The sequence below is a fragment of the Hemicordylus capensis genome, chromosome 2 (genome assembly GCF_027244095.1).
Source record: "Hemicordylus capensis ecotype Gifberg chromosome 2, rHemCap1.1.pri, whole genome shotgun sequence".
NCBI lineage: Eukaryota > Metazoa > Chordata > Lepidosauria > Squamata > Cordylidae > Hemicordylus > Hemicordylus capensis.
This window is the reverse complement of record NC_069658.1, coordinates 143,207,991-143,229,975: the sequence shown is the minus strand read 5'-3', so window position 1 is coordinate 143,229,975 and position 21,985 is coordinate 143,207,991. Positions and strand designations below refer to the sequence as shown.

Genomic DNA, 21,985 nt, shown 5'->3' with positions numbered 1-21,985 from the left:
TGTAAAGTGCCCAGAGAAACAAGTGTTGGGCGGTATAAAACTAAAATAAATAATATGATCTTTCTTTCAATGTAATGTTGACTAGACTAAGTTGAATGTTGGACATGTGTTACTAAAAGGGTAGATACAGGTATTACCTGATAAACTCCAGCCAAGAAGGTCAGTGCTGTAGCCACCCCAATAGCGTAGCAGTCTTTCCCACATTCAGTGCTCATCAGGCCAAGGGTGACATTGTAAACTGTAGCATTCAAATGGTCACTGCCATCTATGGCTTCCTGAGGATCGTCACTGAGGTCAAACCCCGCCAAGAGTAGTTCTCTATCCACAACCTGGCCAACCATTAAACTTAACAGGCTGAAAATGCCAACTGACACGTGCCGAGAGGTACCCATGAGAAAGTAGATGATGTTGGCAAAGAAAGATGTGTAAAGACTATAAATTGGCTTCAGACCTGCTAGTAGAGAGTAGGCAATTGCTTGAGGTACTAAAATGATCCCAATGACCAAGCCAGACATGATGTCCCCCCAAATGTATTCCTTGCACTTGTATTTGGGAAGCCACTGCAACACTGGGAAGAAGTCCATAACTGCCTTTTTGGTGCTTCTTGCTGTGCAGGAACAGTTTTTTCTCAGGAGGCTCTGGAGCATTTCCATTTTGGGGACCTTGACAGGAGTCTTTCTGTCCATATAAAACTGGAGCAGGGATCCATTCTCCATTTTAATGACCTCCATTTCCTTTTCCATCCTGAGGAAGTCTTAATCAGTTCCTGTAATGTAAGGAGATTATTATTTGATTGGCTTGACCATGATGCATAATTGCATGTTTCCTGTCTTGGATCTAAACTAAAGATTAGTGTAGGATAGGCTGTGTTTGAAAAAGTCATTGTTTATACAGTCTAAATAATGCACAGTCTTAAAGATTCTGAGTGGCCTAAACAAATACTTAAAACTATTAAGTGAGGCCCGTTGTTGACCTAGCAAATTTATTTTGTGTAGATTACACTTCTAAGCAAATTCAAGAAATTAAATGTATGTAATAGAATTTTTCATAAATGTGATTGCAAAGGGGAACTAAAAGAACACTTTGAAATTTGAAAGTTTTCAACTTCAAACACACACACACACACACACACACACACACACACACACACGGCTTAGGTGGTATGCAGCACATCTCGCGAGAGTTTGAAAGCCACTCTTGCGAGACTTCAGTCAGAGCTGCAAGGAGGAGGAGAAGGAACAACTGTTGGGGGTTAATGTCGAGGGAGGGGGTCCTGGCTTGCCAGGGCAGAGGGCTGGATCAGCTAGTGGGGGTTTAATGTTGGGGGAGGTGGTCCTGTGCTTGGCGGGCCAGGCCAAGGTGGAGCCTGTAAGGGGCTGGTCAACCACTGCTGCTGCTGCTCCAGCAGGGAGGAGGAGGAGCAGGTCTCGGGTGAGGGTGGGGAAGTTTCTGGGTGTGCTATTCACGCACGAGGGGGCGACGGTTGGCTGCAGTAGGGGGGAGCCCAGAGTATGTGAAGAGTGCTGAGGCGAGGGAAAGAGGGAGGGGAGAACTAGCATGCAGATGTTCTGTGTGGGCTCAGTTAGTTCTTTTTATTGACCATATATGTATGGTAATTTAATTCGAATCATAGTAAATTTGAATCTGAGAAGATCTTCCGTTTGGGGGGGGGCATTGTGTTACTTCGGAATTATTGATCTTATTGAGTGTTAAAAATCTGTTGAGAACAATAACGGCTAAAATATGAATATGATGATTAATTCAGAATTTGTGTGTGTGTGTGTGTGTGTGTGTAGATAGATAGATAGACAGATAGACAGATAGATCCCCAAGTATATCCCAGTTTAAAAAGTAGTGGATTCAGCTAAATTTAAGTGGCAGGACTATTCAGGCAAAGTATGGTATCTTTAGGTAGTTAGGAAGTATGAGATTCAGAATTTCTTTTTAAAAACTATATATCTATATCTATCTTTATTTATTTTATTTTTATTTTAACCCCCGCCCCCGAGTATATTCTGGTGTAAAAAATAGTGCATTCAGCTAATTTCAGGGCAGGATTGTGTATGCAAAATTTCGGACCTGCATCTGTAGGTCATCAAGAAGTATGACTTTTATTTCACACAAACAAATTTTTCAAAATATATAATAGATAATAGATATTACATTTTGAAAAGAAAAACCCAAATAATTAGATTGTTCCTTAATTATTCCATAACAGGAAGGGGTACAAATTCAGGGTACAGTCTGTACTTCTGTTTTCATGATTGTTTACAGGAATATATTGTAAAAAATCATGAAAAGTTATAGTTTACTATAGTCTATGTAATTAATTATCTAAGCCGGCTGGATGTGCATGGCAGGCAGAAATGCGTGGGGATGCAAGGTGGGTGGAAATGCGGCAGTGGAGCCAGGCCCAGGCCTGGTCTCTGGGAGTGGGGGAAGAAAGTGCAGGGGGGCAGAAGCAGGCAGCAGGGAGGCGGCAGCAGTGGCTCCGGCAGTTCTGGCCGTGGTGGGTAGGTGGTGGCAGTGGTGAGGTGGTGGTGAGGAGAGGCAGCTGGGCCGCCAGGAAGAGGAGGCGGCAGCAGGTGGCAGAGCTAGGCTGCCGAGAGGAGCCTAGCTGGGTGGGTGGTGGAGCCACGTGTGCCCAGCCCGGGCTGGCTGCGGTGAGGCGGCAGCTGGGCCACCAGGAAGAGGTGGAGGGCAGTGAGCAGCAGAGCTGCACCACTGAGAGGAGCCCGGCTATGCGGGCGGCAGAGCCATGCCACGCCCAGTGGGGGGTGAGAGGAGGTGGCACAGACTGGGGGGAGGGCAGGTTAGACTGGAGCAGAAGGTGGGGGGCAGAAGAGACTGGGGCAGAAGGTGGGGGGAAGGGAGAACCACCAGCCCCAAAGATCGCACAGATGCTCTGTGCGGGGTCGGCTAGTATAAACGGAAACTAGAGTGCTAGTGTACTGTGAGAAGGAAAATAACAACAAAAACAGCAGCAGTAGCAGTGAGCTAGTCTAAGGGTGATTAATTTTAGTGCATTTCTGCAGTGGTTGCAACTGGATCAATCACTTCCAGTGCAGAGTACCTGCCCATACAGGACACTGCCCATTGAGTCTCTACATGAGTCATTGTTCTGGGCTTGCTTCCTTCCAGTTGTGCTTCAGGGGAGGGGTTGTAGCTTAATGGCAGAGAACCTGCTTTACATGCAGAAGGTCCTAGGTTCAATCAGAGGTGCACCTTAGGTAATTTTGGAGCCTGGACCTAAAGGCCTTTGGAGGCCCCCCTCTTCTGCAAATTAAGCATCATCATGCTCCTCCAGGCAACCACACCACCCAGGACAGACTAAAGAGGATTTGAGGGGGCCCAGGGGCTGTGGAGACCCTGACTTTGACCTCAAAGTCCAGAGGTAAGAGCGCCTCTGGGTTCAATCCTTGGCATCTCTAGGTGGAGCTGGATGTCTGGCCCTTCCTAGAGGTGATGAAACATCTCTAGGTAGGGATCTGTCCGGAAGAGATCTGTCCAAAAACCCGGAGAGCTGCTGCCTGTCAGAGTAGACAATAGTGACCTAAATGGATCAATTATCTGGCATCTCAGTATAACGTAGCTTAGCTTTATATGTTCAGTCCGGAGGCATACTCTGAACAGAAACGCTCAGTAGGAACAAAGGAGACGGGCTCTTTTTATTTGAAATTGAACCTTTTCAGATATAAGTGTCCTTCCAGTTTTAATTCACAGAAACATGTGTTCCAACTGTCAGACATTCGGGAAATATGGCTTTAATGGCAATGTGTCTTATAGATATACTGAGTGGGGGAAAATGTTCTCCAGTTCAATTTTAAACCTGCCATGCAAACTTCCTTGTGCCCCCTCTTTACAGAAGTGGCCGCAAAGAAGAACACCACCAGTGATAGTAATGCATACCAGTAATATACCTCTCAGTAGATGAACTTACATCAATATGCCTAACTTCCTTCCAAGGTATATTCTGTGATGGTATATCGAAGTAGTGAGAGCTGTGTTCACAGACGTGAGAAGCCACAGCAATTATTTATTTGTTCTTAACTCTGCCCCCTTTTACTAGTAAACCTCCAACCATATTAAGTGGCATAATACTGTAACTCAAGGGAATATTATTAGTAATGGTCCTAGAGCCATCTGAGTGAGGAGGCAAGGAAATCAATCAATCAATCAATCAATCAATCAATCAAATAAATAAATAAGTTGGCTTTCCAAGTCAGCATAAAGTGATGTACAAATACATTTTTAAAATGTAACAACTGGGGTTGGGGGCGGAATGATCCAAGTACAACTGAAATAATACCATGTTGCGCCCTCTCTAAGTCAATTTTAAATGGAATTTGAAAAGCTTTTCATTCCAGCAGGGCCTCCCACAGCGACACTTTTAAAATCACTGCTGCTGCTCTTTGTTAACTAATTGGTTTATCTCTGTTCTGTTATTGGTTTTATACACCGCTTTTCTTTTACTGTATTTTATTGTGAATTAATTTTTTTGTAAGCCGCTGTGAATTCAATTGTGAAGAATGGTGGCATATGCGTCTTTTAAATAAACACAATTTCTCCTCCATATGGGGAATGTAAGGCATAGAAAACAAACTGAAGAAAATATACGTACAGTATATCATGTTTGATGCAACACCAGATGATCAGATCCTTGGCTGCCAGTTGAAATATTTAAATATTTCTCTCAGCAGGGGGTGCTAGTGTTAAGCTTTCTTTACTGCATTACCACAGAGCTGCTGTTGTACAAGATTATTATTTCTTAATCAAGGCGCCTCTGTAATACATTGTTATCTAGGGATCCAGATATTTTCTGGGCAGTCGGATGAGCCTCTGTCCACTTTACCAAATAAGCTCCCAAGCAGGGAGGCTGTTAAAAGACAAAGTAGAAGACTCCCATGCAAGAGAGCCCTTGCCATTTAAGTACCATTTGATTTTCATCTGGTATAGTGAGTTTCACTGCTTGATTGGCTTGTAAGGGATACAGGGAAGTGTCTGGACTGAGGAAAATAAGGAGACTTCACCCTAGCCCATTGTCAGCTTGTACTGTTATCAAGCTAGTGGTGCTGAATTAGAACTGCCATGGTAGTGATATGTATCACAGTAGTGATAAGGGAGACGTTGCTCCCATTGCTGAACAGAAGTGATTATCTGCACACTACATAAGGCTATCCTGCACCCATTTTGTCTTCCCTTTGTTGGGGAAAGCTGGATTAATAATAATAATAATAATAATTATTATTATTATTATTATTATTATTCAATTTCTATACCACCCTTCCAAAAATGGCTCAGGGCGGTTTACACAGAGAAATAATAAATAAATAAGATGGCTCCCTGTCCCCAAAGGGCTCACAATCTAAAAAGAAACACCAGATAGACACCAGCAACAGTCACTGGAGGTACTGTGCTGGGGGTGGAGAGGGCCAGTTACTCTCCCCCTGCCCAATAAAGAGAATCACCTCTTTGCCCAGTTAGCAGGGGATTGCCTAAAGTGTTGATATATCTGAGGTTTATTTATTTATTCATTCATTCAGTTTTTATACCGCCCTTCCAAAATGGCTCAGGGTGGTTTACAATTAAAAAAGAAACCGTTAAAACCAATAACAGCTAAAACAGAAATATAAATATAAACATCAATTAACAATTAAAACATCATTAAAAAACAATTAACCAATCAGAACAATTAAAACCCTGAAAACCATGTTACAATATTAAAACAATTAAAACTAATTAAAAACCCTGGAAGGCCAGGCCAAACAGATAGGTTTTAAGGGCTCTCCTGAAGGTCAACAAAGAGTTAAGATTGTGGATTTCTTCTGGGAGTGCATTCCACAGCCCAGGAGCAGCTACAGAGAAGTCCTGCCTCTGAGTCGCCACCAAACAAACCGGTGGTAACTGGATACGGACCTCCTCAGATGACCTTAACGTGCGGTGGGGATGATGTAGAAGAAAGCGCTCTCTAAGATAACTCAGACCCAAGCCATTCAGGGTTGTGGGTGCTTTGTGATAACCATACTGGTGGGCAAACAGAAACAGGAGATCTCTGACATATATCTTACATATCTGTTGCATCTATGTGTGTCCAAAATCAAATTAAAAAACGAACTGTACCTTAAACATCACTTATTCAGGACATCCTGAATTATGGTTCGATAGTGTTGTTTTGGAGAAAGGGATGTGTCTTCTTTTAAGGAGAATAAGGGTTGTTTATCTTTTTGAACAATGCTACTTAGTATTTTCCTGAATGGGTATTATTTAAATTAGGGATGTGCACAAACGAAGGTTCATGCACTGGCTCGAAAATGACAGGTTTTGTGGACTGACAAACCAGTTCATCCCAATTCGGCCCAACTACGAACCAGTTTGGCTGTTTGAGTGCAGTGCTCGGGGGCAGCGTGTGTCACCTTTAAAAGAGAGTATAGCAGGTCCTTACCTGCGTATGCGCATGGCCTCTGCACATATGCGGAAGCCATTTCGGTGGTCAGCATGGTGTTGCTGACCACACAAATGGCTTCCACGCATGCAGGGAGGCCATGAGTGTGCTGTGCGCAGGCTGTTGTAGGGAGCGCTGCGTCAGCAGGAAGCTGCATGGAGTAGCAGTCATGCAGGTAAGGACCTGCTATACTCTCTTTGAAAGGTGCTGCTTTCTGCCCCTCCCAGGCCCTGCACTCGAACTGCCGAACCAATTTGCGTTTAGGCCAAACCGGTTCATCGGACCATAAGTCGGTTCATTTTTGATATCCCTAATTTAGATAGGTTGGCTTTCTGTTTAATTGTTATAGAGAAGAGTCTCAATCAGTAAAGACAAGCTGCAGTTCTAAACACACTTCCTTGAGAATAAGTCCCATGGAACTCATTGGCGCTTGCTTCTGAGTAAACACGCATGAGGCCATAAGTCACTGGAAAATGAGGTAACAGGGAAGCAAGTAAATATAATTCAGGAATTTTAACTACTCGCACAACTCCCACGATGCATCTTGATTGCATAGGAGGCTTGCTGAAAGAATGTTTATATTAAATCAGAGTCTGATTTGAGACTTTGAGAAAGACCCCAGTTTTTTAAGATCGTAGGCTACTGGTTTTATAGCAGCTGTTTTAAAAACCTCTGCTTTACGCAACACCTGTATTGCTTTATTTGACCATAAATGATATTTAGAGCTTTCTGTGACATGGTACAGCACAGTCTAACATGTTTCTTGTTAAAGTATATTTACAAAATAAGGACAGGTCTAATAAAATACCAGGCAGTACAGAAATGGAAAAACAAGACATCCGCTTGACCTCATTTGCCAGCATCTTTGTCTCAATTTTGTGTGCTGAATGGTAATTTCTAAATAAAGGGTCAATGAGCTGGTAATACTTGGCAACATTTCAGCTAACAAAATATTCATTCAAAGGAAGCCTCTCTAGGTAGATGCTTAGAATACTAACTGAGCTATTACAATAACTTGTTGATTTGTCTTCAAAGGAAGGGCTCCACTTCAATCATTATCCAAATACCCTGTTCTTAGCAAAGACAAACAGGCATTATACACTTTTCTCACCACAAAGGGACCTTCAGCTGCAGGGCTGTCCTCAGGGCAGGACAAGCAAAGCGACCTCCTGGGCCTTGTTCTTGTTGCTGCCATTAACATTAACTGAAAGGGCCCACCCCCACCCCGCCAAGCTTCTTTAAGGACGCTGTCATCTCATGGTGAAGCTCCCCCCAGCTGCTATTTTATATAAGATACGAATTCAGTGGATATTTATATACCACTTTTCAACAAAAGTTCCCAAAGTGGTTAACAGAGATAAAAATAAACAAATAAAATGGCTCCCTGTCCCCAAAGGGCTCACAGTCTTTTAAAAAGGAACATAAAAAGACACCAGCAACAGCCACTGGAGGGATGCTGTGCTGGGGATAGATAGGGCCAGTTGCTCCCCCCTGCTAAATAAGCAGAACCACCACTTTTAAAAGGTGCCTCTTTGCTCATTTAGGACAGGGGACTCAAATGGTTTGATTTTCGCTGTAAATGTGGTGGTAGCTTTTGAGAGCTGGTCAGATTGTGAACCCATTGAAAGCTGGTGTGGTGTAATATTTAAAAATATGAGCTGGGAAGTACCTGGTTTAGAATCTCATGTCACCCATGAGCTTACTTATGGCTTCTGTCGCTATTCTTAATGCCTCTGTATCTACATTTGTGATATGGGGATAATAATTCATGATGTATTTAAAGCATTTTAACCCCATCTTGTTGGAAGCTCAAGGTGGCTTACAATCCAACATTAAAATAACGAAAACCTAAATCTATCATTAATTTTTCTAGTAATAATAAATCCTCTTCAAATATGACTCTTCTTTCCAAACAGACCCAAAACAATACCAGCACTTATTGATGCCCAAAAGCCTTGCTCAACAAACAGGCTTTACCCAACTGCCTAAAAGCCAAGAGGCAAATCTACTGGACCTCTTAAGGGAGGTCGTTCTACAACTCTGGCATTATGATGGAATATGAAGATGACTCTTCACCTTCTGTGTTGAGGGAACATGGAGTGGAGCAATCTCATTGAAGCAAAAAATACTGACTTACGTTACGGGGTTATTGTAAGGGTTACTTACAAAATCCAATTTTATTATTATTTGAGATATTGTACTATGATCATTTTTGGACGGCAGTATAGTAATGTGACTATTAATAAATAAATCTGTATTGTTTGTTATTTCAAAGAGAGTTACAGAAGTATCTTATTGTGAGAAAATGGCATAACGTCTGTTTAATTTTTTTTTAAAGCCCAAGTGGGTACAAGAAGTTTTTTGTTATTGTTGAAGTTGAGCAATAATAGGTTCCAGTGAATTCCAAGCACTAGTTGAAGAACTGGAGGAATATTCTTTCATTTTAAGGGTTTTCATCTCTTCTTGTTCTCTGAAAAGAGCAAAGCTATGCATCCAGCCACCAACACTTGGAATATATTGAGACCCATGATTTGCTTCTGAATAAAAACTATTTCTGAATCTATTTTTTTCACTGCATTGTGCTGCTCACAAATCATGCACTGCATGATTTGTGCTGCTCCACACTTCAGCTGTGATGTCAACACAAAATATAACAACCCCATGTTAGTGAAAGAAATATCTCCTCCTTACCTATCTTGTTTTGCGATGTACGTAACAATGGAAGTTTCACAGTCTTTGCATCCAGGCACACTGAGGTTAACGAATGGCATGGATGTGCTTTAATACTAGTAGGCAGTACCATAATCAAGCAATAGACTGTGCTAGGTAAATATTGAAGGGCATAATCAAGAGACCACAAAGTGCAATCCGAAACCACTCGCGTGTTTTTGTCGGTCTTGTTTCCAACTTGTATCCATCTGACCTCAGTTGTTCACTTGTTCATTTTCAGTGGCAAACATTAAACAAGCAATAATCCTTTAAAGTGGAGCCTGTATAATAATTGATCCCAGACAGTACTGTCTCTGGCAGAAGTGATGACTGAAGGGGGATTCAGGACAACTTGTTTTTGTTTGGCTTTGGAGCCTTTTGCAAAACCATTTTTGTTGTTTTACGATGTGCACAGTTCATTTAATGTATAACATTATGTATCATAGGAACATAGGAAACTGCCATATACTGAGTCAGACCATTGGTCTATCTAGCTCAGTATTGTCTTCACAGACTGGCAGTGGCTTCTCCAAGGCTGCAGGCAGGAATCTCTCTCAGCCCTATCTTGGAGATGCCAGGGAGGGAACTTGGAACTTTCTGCTCTTCCCAGAGCGGCTCTATCCCCTGAGGGGAATATTTTACAGTGCTCACACTTCTAGCCTCCCATTCATATGCAACCAGGATGGACCCTGCTTCGCTAAGGGGACAAGTCATGCTTGCTACCAGAAGACCACCTCTCCTCTCCCAAGCTCTGATGTCTTGAAATTGCAGGGATGGCATTGTTGTGTATTGGCAATGAAGGATGTGATGTGAAACTGGGTGTACTGAATGCTGAGATATGACTTTGCTTACTGTAAGTCAGAGGGTTTCAGTCTTTTTAAACAAGTGTGCTCTTTCTGTCTGAAACCTCCAGCTCAGGTACCACATAGAGATTTAATTTTTCACACACACACACACACACACACACACACACACACACACACACACACTCAAATGTTACAGTTATGAGACAAACTATCCCATTGAAATTAATAGGACAAGTGAACTTGTCCCAATAATTTCAACAGCACTACTCACAAGTACCCCCCGGGGCATCTATAAGTGATAAGCAACAGATTAGCTTCCAGTCAAGCTAGCCCAATTTAAAAACCAAGGAAATGATCCACACAATTACGTCCATACCTAATTTTGATGCGTGTAAAAATTTGGCAATGTTTGGGCAAGATAGCAGTCTGGCTGATTTTAGGAAGGTGGATGTGTCTGCACTACAAAAGCCAGAAACTAACATAGCTACCTGTTTGCTGCAGGATAGCTGGCCTACATTTTAATTAACACTGCAGCCGGAAGAAGCACACATGCAGGAAATGCACTCCTGCTTCTGAAGTGCAGGTTTTCATGTAGAGAGGGAGGGTTTTAGCCGTTCTCCACTTTCCCCAGAAGTACTCTGTGCAATGCACAGTTATACCCTAGAGGGCTGGGGTGGAATTGCATCTTGCACACAGTGCTTCTAGGGGAAGGGGAGATGGTGAAAATCACCCCTACCCCCATGCACATGAACAGCTGCGCTTCCAAAGCATGCTCTGCACACAAGGCTACATAACGGTTGTGTTAGTTGGGATGTTGTGGCCACTGTTTTTTCCTTCGCTCACAGTATACATTGGTGGATTTTGATCTGTGGTCCAAGAGCCACCGGTGGTTTCTCATTCACTTTCAAATACTCTCTAATGAAAATGGTTAAGGAGAATGTTGAATAGATGGACATTTCTTTCAAGTTTCTACTAGATGCCAAAGAGGAAATCCACATTTCACTATACAGATTAAAATCTACAAGCTTGTTCCATTAGCAGTGCAGGTGATTGCAGTGAAAGTTCAGTTCTCAAAGCCTTGCTTCTGTTCACAGTTCTTCCTCGTGCGTGCCTATTACTCTTTTGAATCACAGTCATTAATTAATTAATTAATTAATTAATCTATTTCTATACCGCCCAAAACTTGCGTCTCTGAGCAGTTTACAATTAAAATCATTGAAAACATTAAAAACGTTTAAAACCCAGTTTTCAAAATGTTAAAACCATAAATCTAATTTAAAGCCTGGGTGAATAAATGCGCCTTCAGTGTCTTTTAAGAAGTTGCCAGAGATGAGGAGGCTCTTATTTCAACAGAGAGCGCATTCCAAAGTCCAGGGGCAGCAACAGAGAAGGCCCGTTCCCAAGTAGCCGCCAAACGAGTTGGTGGTAACTGCAGACGAACCTCTCCAGATGATCTTAACAGGCAGTGGGGCTCATGGTGAAGTCATGGAGGAAAGGCCCAGTAGTTTTTACTTAACGCCATCAACTAATTAAATCATTTTACTTGGTTAATAATCTGCCTTAAAGGTACAGTGTGCCGTCAAGTCAGTGTTGACTCCTGGCGACCACAGAGCCCTGTGGTTGTCTTTGGTAGACTACAGGAGGGGTTTACCATTGCCTCCTCCCGCACAGTATGAGATGATGCCTTTCAGCATCTTCCTATATCGCTGCTGCCTGATATAGGTGTTTCCTGTAGTCTGGGAAACATACCAGCCGGGATTCGAACTGGCAACCTCTGGCTTGCTAATCAAGTCATTTCCCCGCTGCACCATTAGGTGGCGATCTGCCTTAGGACAAATTAATCAATTAAATATATTTGTACTAAAACTTTAGTATAGATGCCTTACTAAGTTATTAAAGGATTTTTTAAAAAAATGGGTTTTAAGTCTATAAAATGGCATTTTTTTTTGCATTTGATTTCTTTTATAATTCACGCCCCCCTCCACAAGCCATTTCAATTACTAGTTTGTGAGCTCCTTGTGAACAGAAATATTTATTTTGAGGAAAACTGCTGTAACCTGCTCTGAGATCATTGGATAGATGGAATATAAATCTACAAAATAAAGAAGTAAACTTGCATTCTCATAACCAAAACAGCCTCCCATTATTTAAAGTCCAGTTTTAATATGTAGTTTCCCCATTTCTGATTACAATGACATACCAGATAATAACTGCCCTGCCAAAACAAGAGTAGTCACTGATTAAAATTGCCCCCTACTGATTAAGTGTGATCCACCAAAGCTCTGTTTAGTTAGTCAATCAATCAATTAATCATTTTAATCACTCCCTAGTTCTAATGTTTAAAAAATGTTTTTTAAAACCCCTCTCACTTGGAACATAGGAAGGTGCCTTATACAGAGTCAGACCATTGGTCCATCTAGCTCAGTATGGTTTACACAGACTGGCAGCGGCTTCCCCAAGGTTACAGGCAGGAGTCTCTGTCAGCCCTATCTTGGAGAAGCCAGGGAGGGAACTTGGAACCTTCTGCTTGCAAGCATGCAAATGCTCCTCCTCTGAGCTATGGCCCCGATCCTTTAAAGGGAATATCTTACAGTGTCCACACACGTAGTCTCCCATTCAAATGCAAACCTTGGCATACCCTGCTTAGCAAAGGGGACAATTCATGTTTGACAGCACAAGACCGGTTCTCCTCCATCTGAGTGGTAGTGAAGCAAGAAAGAAGCAAGTTTGCAAGGAAGAAGCAAACCAGGTAGTGATTTCTAATATAATGAAATTTAAGAACCACTGATACAAATTTTGCAGTGTATGAAAACCAATAGTCTGATTCTCTAATGTATGATGTAATGTATGAAAGCCAGAGGTGCTCTAACCCCCGGACCTTGGCGCCCAGTTCTGTGGCCTCCAAGGTCCGGGGGGGGCCTCTAAATGGCCAGGGGGGCCTCCTGCAGCCACCCCACCACTGCCCCACTGCACCAAACCTATGGTTGTTGTTTTTTAATTTCAGCCGCCGTGCAGCCAAGGGGTGGTTGCAGGGGGGGTGAGCCAAATAGTCCTTCTTCACCCCAGCGGCGGCAGTCAGAGTGACCACTGGGCTTGTCTGTTTGCCCCAGCGGCTCTTGCTAACTGTGAGGTGCACCTGCGCAGTTGCAAGAGATCATCACAAGCCCATGATGCCACGGACTTGTGACAATCTCTCGCAACTGCGCAGGCACGCCTAGCAGTTAGCAAGAGCTGCGGAGCTGAATGGACAGGCCCAGTGGTCACTCCGGCCAGGGCCAGGGGGCGGGGAGTTGTGCTCGGCTCACCCGCCAGCAGCCACCCCTTGGCTGCACAGCAGAGGTTCAGAGGTTCAGTGCAGCATTCAGTGCTCCAAAATTCGGAGGTTCAGTGCGGCAGGAGGCCCCAAAAAGTAGGTTTGGGGGGGGCTTGCAGCAGGGGGGACCTCATAGTGGGGGCGGTCTGGATGCCAGAATTACCTAGGTGCGCCCCTGATGAAAACCAATGGCATATCCCACTAGGTGTTGTGATACTTGCTTGATAAGCCTGTGAGAATTGCATTGCTGTGAATGCACCGGCTCTCCTCTACTCATTTCTGTTCTTGCCATGGAGCAAAATATTTTTTAGCTCATTGACATTGTAATTATTAGTTTGATGGCTCCACGTAACAACATGAACAGCAAAACATTAGATAACTGAGACCTCAAACAAGATTTTGACCCCTCCATGAGATATTGTCTAGCAAAGCCGGGGCTGAAACAATGAACTTCTAGCAGTGGTCTGCATGTATTATTTATCTGTACTTCCATAGTCTGCATTTTTGCTGAACTGAATAAACAGGAATCTAGGTCTTCTTACTGGTTGTGATGCTGCCTTCAGTGAACAGAACCACGGTGTCGAGATGTTACTTTTAATGCATGTTATAGTGTTGCAAAGATTGCCTTAGATGGAAGTCATGCTATATTCCATCAGATCAGTAGGAAGAATGAAAAATAGCCATACCACAGCTGAGAAAGGTCACTGCCATCAGAGCTGACAGCGCTGAGATTACAGCAGCTTCATGTGTCCATATGGGTAATACCAAGAAGATCTCAGTTCAGTTTTCTAGCTTTTCTTTCTTGAAGGGCTGCATAGCAAAGGAAGCAAAATAAAACAAGCTGAGATAAGAATTTGTCGTGGGCACCACACCAATGTAGTTAGCTATGTATTATACTATGAAAAGCATGCTAATAAAACAGCCTCATTTTAATAAAGAAAAGCAAGATAACTTACCTTGAAAAGATCTTGAAAAGTCTATCTAACATTCACTCTATCGGAGTAACTCATTGCGGAGGGCAAAGGAGCAGTGAAATGTTAATCTGCACACTGGTTAAATGTAGATATTAACTTGCATATGCAATTTGTTAAATCCTTTGTCATTTGTACACAAACACCCCTACACCTTAATCACATTCTTACATGGATTTCTGGAAGCCGAAATAAACAGACTAAGCAGGATCATCAAATAAGGGCTTAAAAAAATTATTGATTAACAGCCATCTAGTAAGTTATAATTGGACTTTAAAACCTCTTCCCAATTCACATTTTTCCTCTGTGATGCTTCCTTTGGCAGAGGATAGCACCGTAGTTTCTATCCATTAGAGATATATTATGTATATTCAGCTGGAAGCCATCTGTCACTAGGTATGCAGTTCTATAAGTGGAAGTAAGTGCTTTTGTTAGGATCTGGAAGATTTTGTTCTAGTTTTGCCACATGCTTTGTGTGTCAAAACATTTTTAAAATGTTGCATGCAATGTGAGGCTGAGGCCTCCTCCCAGGAAGTTGTTATACTCTTAGGAAGGGGTGCATGAGTCATTTCTCAATGGCCATTTGAGGGCTAAATCACCTACTAAGCAACTAAAAGCTGCTTCCGGCTCTATCTCAGCAAGCACTGTTGAGCCTGGGTTGCTGTAGAAACACATACAACCCAAAGGGGAAGTACACCACCAAGCACACAGCAGACATGCGCTGGGAAGCAAGGGCTGATTGCAGCTTGACTTTGGGGGTGTGTGGCCCCCCTTCAGGCCTTCCATATGCACCAGGGCAAAAACTCTTGGGAGAGGTAGGTTGTGTAAATCATGGCATGGCTCTGGGTGTGGGAGTTGGACCAACGAGAGGAATACTACATACATACATACATACTCCTGAGGAAACAAGAAGTTCTGATAAGAACCAATCTGCCGACATTCCTTTCACTATCATCTTAATTGATAATTACCATCTTCACAAGATAGTCTACTTCCGCATCAAGCATTCATGCATCCGCCATCTTGAATTGGGGTGGATGACATCATCACAAACTATACCATTGAGGTGCCCCAGAGTGTCCCTAACTACCAAATTTGGTCCAAATTGGTCTAGGCATTGCAAAGGTGATAGGAGGGGACACACACACACACACACACACACTGAGGGAGGGAGGGAGGGAGCTGGGTGATCTCATAAGTTTCCTTAAGGAAAGTAGGTTAAAAAATGCTTTGTACTTACACTATGCTATACAAATCTTACCAGTGTGCAAAAGCAAAAAAAAATCTTCAGATTTCTGCCAGGAATGAGACTGTGACCAGTCACTGTATGATGAGCCAGTGAGTCACAGGTCATGGTGCTCCGTTTCTGTGTCATGTTTGCTTATTGCACTTGCCTGGCCTGGTGGCAGACTGCAGCATAACGCTGCCTTCATTGTTGGATGCCATTTTCTCATTCCTGTGTTAAAATCCTTGATCAAGCATTTCTTGAACTTGCTGCACGATAAAAATGTGAGGTGAGAAGATTTAATCTCGTTTGTATGGGGAAGGCACATCAAGAAAGTGCCACATGTCATTCTCCAGTATGTGGAGAGAGTGGATGGAGAGATTTTTCTCCCTCTCTTTTAATACTAGAACCAGGGGCCATTCCATGAAATCTAGGACCGACAAAAAGAATTACTTTTTCACACAACATATAATTAACCTATGGAATTCTCTGCCACAAGGTGTGGTTACAGCCACCAGCCTAGTTGGCTTTAAGAAGGGCTTAGATAATTCATGGAAGACAGGTCTATCAATGGCAGCTCGTCAGGGGGCTATAGGCCACCTCCAGCATAAAAGGCAAGATTCCTTTAAATACCAGTTGCAGGGGAGCAACAGTAGGAGAGAGGGCATGCCCTCAGTTTTTGCCTGGGGGCTTCTGGTGGGCCACTTTGGGAAACAGGATGCTGGGCTAGATAGGCCTTAAGCCTGATCCAGCAGCAAGGGAAGTAGGTTCAGCTGCAGAGGAGGATGAGTGGCAGGCTAGAAAGAAATTTCCTCTGGCAAATAGGAAAGGCAACATTTTATTTCTATTTCTTTTTACCCTTTTAGGCCACATTTACTAACATTGGTGTGTGCAACGAGGTGGACTAGTTTGTTAGCCTACTTTCCAGTAGGCTTCTGAGATCACCCGACATTTTGTGTGTCCATTTGTGTGTGTGTCCCCCACCCCCATCAATTTCACAACGCCTGGACCAATATGAACCAAATCGGGTACAGTTGTAGGGACACACAGTGACAACTCAACGGCATAGTTTGTAGTGATGTCATCCACCCCAATTCAAGTTGGCGGACACGTAAACATTTGAGGCGCAAGTGGGCTAACCTGTGAACGGCCTATCCAATTTGAACCAAATTAGGTACAGTTGTCATGAGTGACACACACGGACACTTCTATGGCATAGTTTGCATTGATGTCATCCATCCCAATTCAAGATGGCGGACAAGTAAACTTTTGAGGCACAAGTGGACTAACTTGTGAACTGACTAACCAATTTGAACCAAATTTGCTAAATCTGTAGGGGCACATGGGAAAACCTCAGTAGCCTAGTTTGTGATGATGTCATCTACTCCAATCCAAGATGGCAGATGTGTGAATGTTTGAGGCACACGTGGGCTAACTTGTGGACCGATTTGAACCAAATGAGGTACAGTTGTAGTGAGTGATACACAGGGACACCTCAATGGCATAGTTTGTGATAATGTCATCCACCCGAATTCAAGATGGTAGATGAGTACACTTTTGAGGCACAAGTGGGCTAACTTGCGGACCTCGATTTGAACCAAATTTAGTTCAGTTCTAAGGTAAAGGTAAAGTGTGCCACCAAGTCGATTTTGACGCCCGGTGCCCACAGAGCCCTGTGGTTTTCTTTGGTAGAATGCAGGAGAGGTTTACCACTGCCTCCTCCCACACAGTATGAGATGATGCCTTTCAGCATCTTCCTATATCACTGCTGCCTAATATAGGTGTTTCCCATAGTCTGGGAAACATACCAGTGGGGATTTGAACTGGCAATCTTCTGCTTGTTAGTCAAGCATTTCCCTGCTGCGCCACTTAAGGTGACAGTTCAGTTGTAGGGATAGTAAAAGGAAAGTAGTCAGATTAGTTCTTACTAGAACAACTTGTTTTGTTGTAGGCTAATCATTTTGTGGACTCATTTGTCCTCAAAAGCACTATTTTGACTTTAAGAAAATATTTTGTAAGTTAATGATCCAAATAAGAGTAGGGGAAAAACTTGTAAACTGTTTAATCAATGTTCTAAATCCAACATGCTTTGCCTTTCTATAGGGGCATAATTTAAATGTATATTTTTGGCCATAAGAAATTATTTTTGAAATGTATTATGCCAAACATCAACTAATCTGAATGATTCAAACTATAACTGAGTTCTGTATGTAACTTAGTTCTCTTCTGAGAACTACAACCAAACACTGCCACTCCACTCTGGAACTCCTCCTGCCTCCGATTTGGTCTGCCTCCTCCCTTTCAACCTTAAAAAGCTTATTGAAGACATTTCTTTTCCACCAGGCATTTGCCCTTTAAGTTTTGTTTTTTTTAAAAAATCTTGGATGCTATTTTTGTTTTGTACACCGCCCTGAGCCTGTGGATTAGGTGGTATATTAAATCTCTTAAAAAATAAATAAATTTGCAAGGCAGTCTTTGATAAAATGAGACCTTCTATAGCCATAAGCCCCAAATTCTGCTGTTTGAGTAAATCATGCAAACTTGCATACATTTAACTTGAATTTGCATGTTTCACTTTCTTCACACAGCCTCTCCTAAAGTAGCACTACTCCCACAGTGCGGAAGGCAGTCTGCAGGTGGCATTTATCAAGAATCTTTTTTTCCATGTTCATATAAATATTTTGCTTCAGAATATTCAGAACTCACACTGTTGATTTAATAGTTTGAGTCAGATTTTCTTATTAATAGATTTATATTACTTTGCCAGTTCTAAGGAATGAATAGGAGGTGTTGCCTTGCAAATTGTAACCTCTAAAGCTGTTGAATTTGGAATCCTGATCACAGTCCCAATTCCTCCTAATAATGAATCCATATCACATTTGATCGGATGATGGTTAGTGTTTAGCTTATTAAATCCTTTCAGAAATAATCCTTGACAGGTTCAAGAAATGTAGTGAAACAAGCAGTGAAGTAATCCTTTTGGACATCCTCTCAAGGACAGGGATCTGGAGTACTGTATTGTGGTTATTCTGGTCCTTTTAATGGATCCTTTTCCTCATAAATTGCCCATTTTGCTAGACTTCTGCTCAACACTGTGTTGATTGGAATATGGCCATTCACAAGGTCTGAGCTGTTTGACATTTACATGAAACCCCTCTGGGAGAGATCATCTGGAAATCTGGAGTTAAATGTCATCAGCATGCTGATGGCACTCCCCTCTCTCTCTCTCTCTCTCTCTCTCTCTCTCTCTCCCATCTGGCTCCAGGGAAGCAGTGGAAGTTCTGAACTGGTGCCTGGAGGCAGTGAAAGTCTAGATGTGGACTAATAATCTGAAGTTTAATCCATACAAGATAGAGATATTTTAAAAAGATCTCAAAACCCATCTTAGAGAGGCTTTTAAAATCTTAAATCTTAAAATAAAATTGATGGGCCTTTTATTTTATTTTTTGTTTTTAATTGAGTTTGTATTACTTGTTTTATTTTATGCTGTGTTTTATTTGTTTTGTTGTTTTGAACTTTAAATTACTTTTTCTGTTGTGAGCCGCCTAGAGCAGTATTGTACTGGAGGGGCAGGAGATAGACAGACAGAAGTATATAATTTTTTCTATTATTATTATTTTTTAAAGATGCTCCCAGTCAATAGGGATGCTGAACAGGGAATAGGATTCCAGCCTGTTTTGGATGGAGTTTGCACTCCTGAAGACTTAGATTTGCTGTTTGGCAGTAAGTACTACTTGATCCAGCCCAGCATCTGGATGCTCAGGTGGTGACTGTGGTGGTTGGACTCCAGCTCCCACATCTGGGGATTTGGGAACCCCTGATCTAGTCAACTGATAATTTGCCTGGACAAGCAGTACTGTACTGCTTATTCTGTACAGTACAGACTGACTGGCAATATTAAATTAACAGCCCGTATAAATAGAAAACCATGTCAGTGAAGGCAACAATACTAAATTCACCTGAGATCAGAATAAAAGGGGTATTTCCAAATCTTGAATGGAATAGCTGGCAAATATACAATGGACCTTTTGGCTCCCTGTCCCGCAAAGAGCTCACAGTCCAAAGAGACAAATAAGATCGATACCAACAACCACTGGAGAGATGCTGTGCTGGGGTTGGATAGGGCCAGTTGCTCTTTCCCTTGCTCAATAAAGAGAATCTCCACATAAAAACTTGATAAAAACTTGATTGATAATGACAGTCTTTCCCCTTGCACTATTTTCCTCATATAAACCCTAGCCACCACAAAGCTGCAAATAGATAGCCCCATGAGGGAGAATGTTGATCTTATTTATTGCTCAAATGTTTTGAGCAATTTCGGGGGAAAGGTAGGGTTTTAAAATAATAATAATAAAATATGCTAGTGTCTCCATTAAACCTCCCCCCTCAAGCTCAATGCATTCTTTTTTCAATTCAAGGCGATGCTGCAAAGAACATGTATATTTCTTTGATTCTTGGTAGGAGTTGGTTTAGCACCTGTTACATTAATATAAAGCAACACAAGCATTCAGCTTGGAGATTATTCAAGGCATTGGTTCCCATGCCAGCTAACAGCATCTAAACAGGGAATGATATCTAGGATTTACTCACAGCCTTTTGTGAAGGCATACCGATGATATCCTCAAGGTCAGAATGTATTAGACAAGTATTGTAATGTATCAGTGTAGTATAGAGAGCTAAAGGAAGGAGTATCCATTTTACTTGATCCTGTACAAGTCCTCAGTAGATATTCCAGAGCTCCATTTGGGTTGAAATTACCTTATACGCTTGCTGTCCAAACCTGCCAGCACAGAGTTACATCATCTGCTATGGAACACTTCAAATTACATATCCTGATGCTCAGTTCTGAATTGAATCTTCCCACATATGAATGTTATTTGCATTATTTTTTTTAGAAAAAATTAAAGCCTCTGAGGCAGCTTTGTTTTGTTTCAATTGCCTGTTTTGAGAAACATTACTAAAATGGATGACTTAAATCCTGAAACCATGAAGAACGCACTTAACGCTGACCTAAAAGCATACTCACCTCCATCGAGCAGGGAGCAAATGATTCTTTGTCTGCATCTCTCCTCTTTTGCCTGCCTCTCGCTCAGCCTCATTCCTGCAGCACACACATTGCTAAGGGAAGCACGGAGGATCAGCTAACAGAGCCAGGCTGAATGAGAAGTGGGAAATAGCAGGCCGCGCTTTTATCGGCTTGAAGGCTCTCATTGTTTACTCGTAGTTCTCTATCTTTGTGTGTGCTCCATTTAGTCATAGAAATATCACAATGGCGATTTTTGATAGTGGGGGCTTTCAATAGCCAGAAGCACATTTTGAACAGGGCAGAATAATAGCAATTCTGTGTGAAATCGAAATCAATCAGTACCTGTAAAATGCCCTTAGTCCTTGATGTTAAAAATACATGTGAGGCATTTCTGTGTAGCTTGATATTTTCTATATGAATCTCGTTTGAAACAACACAGGATGTTAACAAGTGGAAGACGTGCATTATGAACTCACTTTTAGTAAGCATCTTCTGCCTCTTGCTCTCAAATTAAACAAATACCAGACTAGTTTATCTTGCCTTCAATGGGGTGGTTTAGACAAGCTATCAAATCAGTTAGCATCAGGTCAGCTGTATTGGCAAAAACCTGCCAGGGCAAGTATTCCCCTAGCATCATTGCATTCTTCTTCCATCTTAACAGGGCCTAGTAATGTTAATTACAGCTTGATTCTGCCTTCAAAGACTTGGTTGGTCTAATGCTTTTTGATATAAAAAGTACTGACCTCCAAACCAGAACTGAGGAAAGAGCCAAGGAAAGGTGGACACTGCCCAAGCAAAATCTGTTGGGTTACTTGGGCATCATCTGGATTTTGTTAGCATTTTGTGCCCTCATACTGTTTCTTTGGGAAAGCACTGTTTTACTGAACAGAGTAGGAAAACGCTAGCTGACTGGCAACCCTAAGACTTGACATAGGTTAATAAGTAAAATATGTAGAGAATGTGCTTGGAGGCCACCTGGCAACACTGGAGTACATGGCTTCAATTTAAATGTAAATTCCTGCCATTTCTCATCCATGGAGAAAGGAGGCTTGAACATTCAGCAGGCCAGTAGTATTGCTTTACAGCTGATAGGTGTTCTGACCATTATGGGAGCAACAGCCTTCTTTACTAGGAGCTCTCCTTGGTCCTGTAGAGTCTGCCACAGATGCCTGGAACCCACTACTTGCATCTAAAGTCTTGCTCAGCACGCTGAAGGATCATAGCTTCGCTGGAACAGGATGTGCTGTTCCATAGATTGTGCTGTCATAGAATTTGTGAGCCGATTTACACATACATTCAATGATATTGACAAGGTACTGTTGCCAGCATGCATAAAAGCATCTCGTGGCTTACAGATCCAACACATGACTCATCTTTGTTCAAACACTGATCTCAGTTGGTTGTTTTATGGATAAACATGATATTGAACATACTTTTACAAAATGTTCCTTGTGTCGGTGTAAAACTGGAAGTTTTTGGTCTCTCCAGTATAA

At 42.2% G+C, this 21,985-nt stretch overlaps 2 protein-coding genes across 6 annotated transcripts in view; one reads left to right on the top strand and one right to left on the bottom strand.

Moving 5' to 3' along the window:
- Positions 1-20,612, bottom strand: part of SLC26A1 (solute carrier family 26 member 1) — a 31,379-nt gene extending 10,767 nt beyond the window's left edge. Inside the window, exons 1-3 of the mRNA XM_053290598.1 lie at positions 20,493-20,612; positions 13,957-14,080; positions 138-766 (exon numbers count right to left, since the gene is read on the bottom strand). Coding sequence (XP_053146573.1) covers positions 138-743 — 606 coding nt within the window. The 5' untranslated portion in view covers positions 744-766; positions 13,957-14,080; positions 20,493-20,612. The remainder of the gene's footprint in view (positions 1-137; positions 767-13,956; positions 14,081-20,492) is intronic.
- IDUA (alpha-L-iduronidase) overlaps positions 1-21,985 on the top strand; it is an 83,827-nt gene that overhangs the window by 17,697 nt on the left and 44,145 nt on the right. The window contains exon 1 of one of the 5 annotated variants that reach the window (XM_053290601.1): positions 20,072-20,092. The exons of 3 other annotated variants lie outside the window; for them this stretch is intronic. In XM_053290601.1, coding sequence (XP_053146576.1) covers positions 20,079-20,092 — 14 coding nt within the window. In that variant the 5' untranslated portion in view covers positions 20,072-20,078. Of the gene's footprint in view, positions 1-20,071; positions 20,093-20,944; positions 20,974-21,985 lie in introns of those variants that run through there. One more of the 5 variants, XM_053290604.1, reaches the window with a different exon arrangement.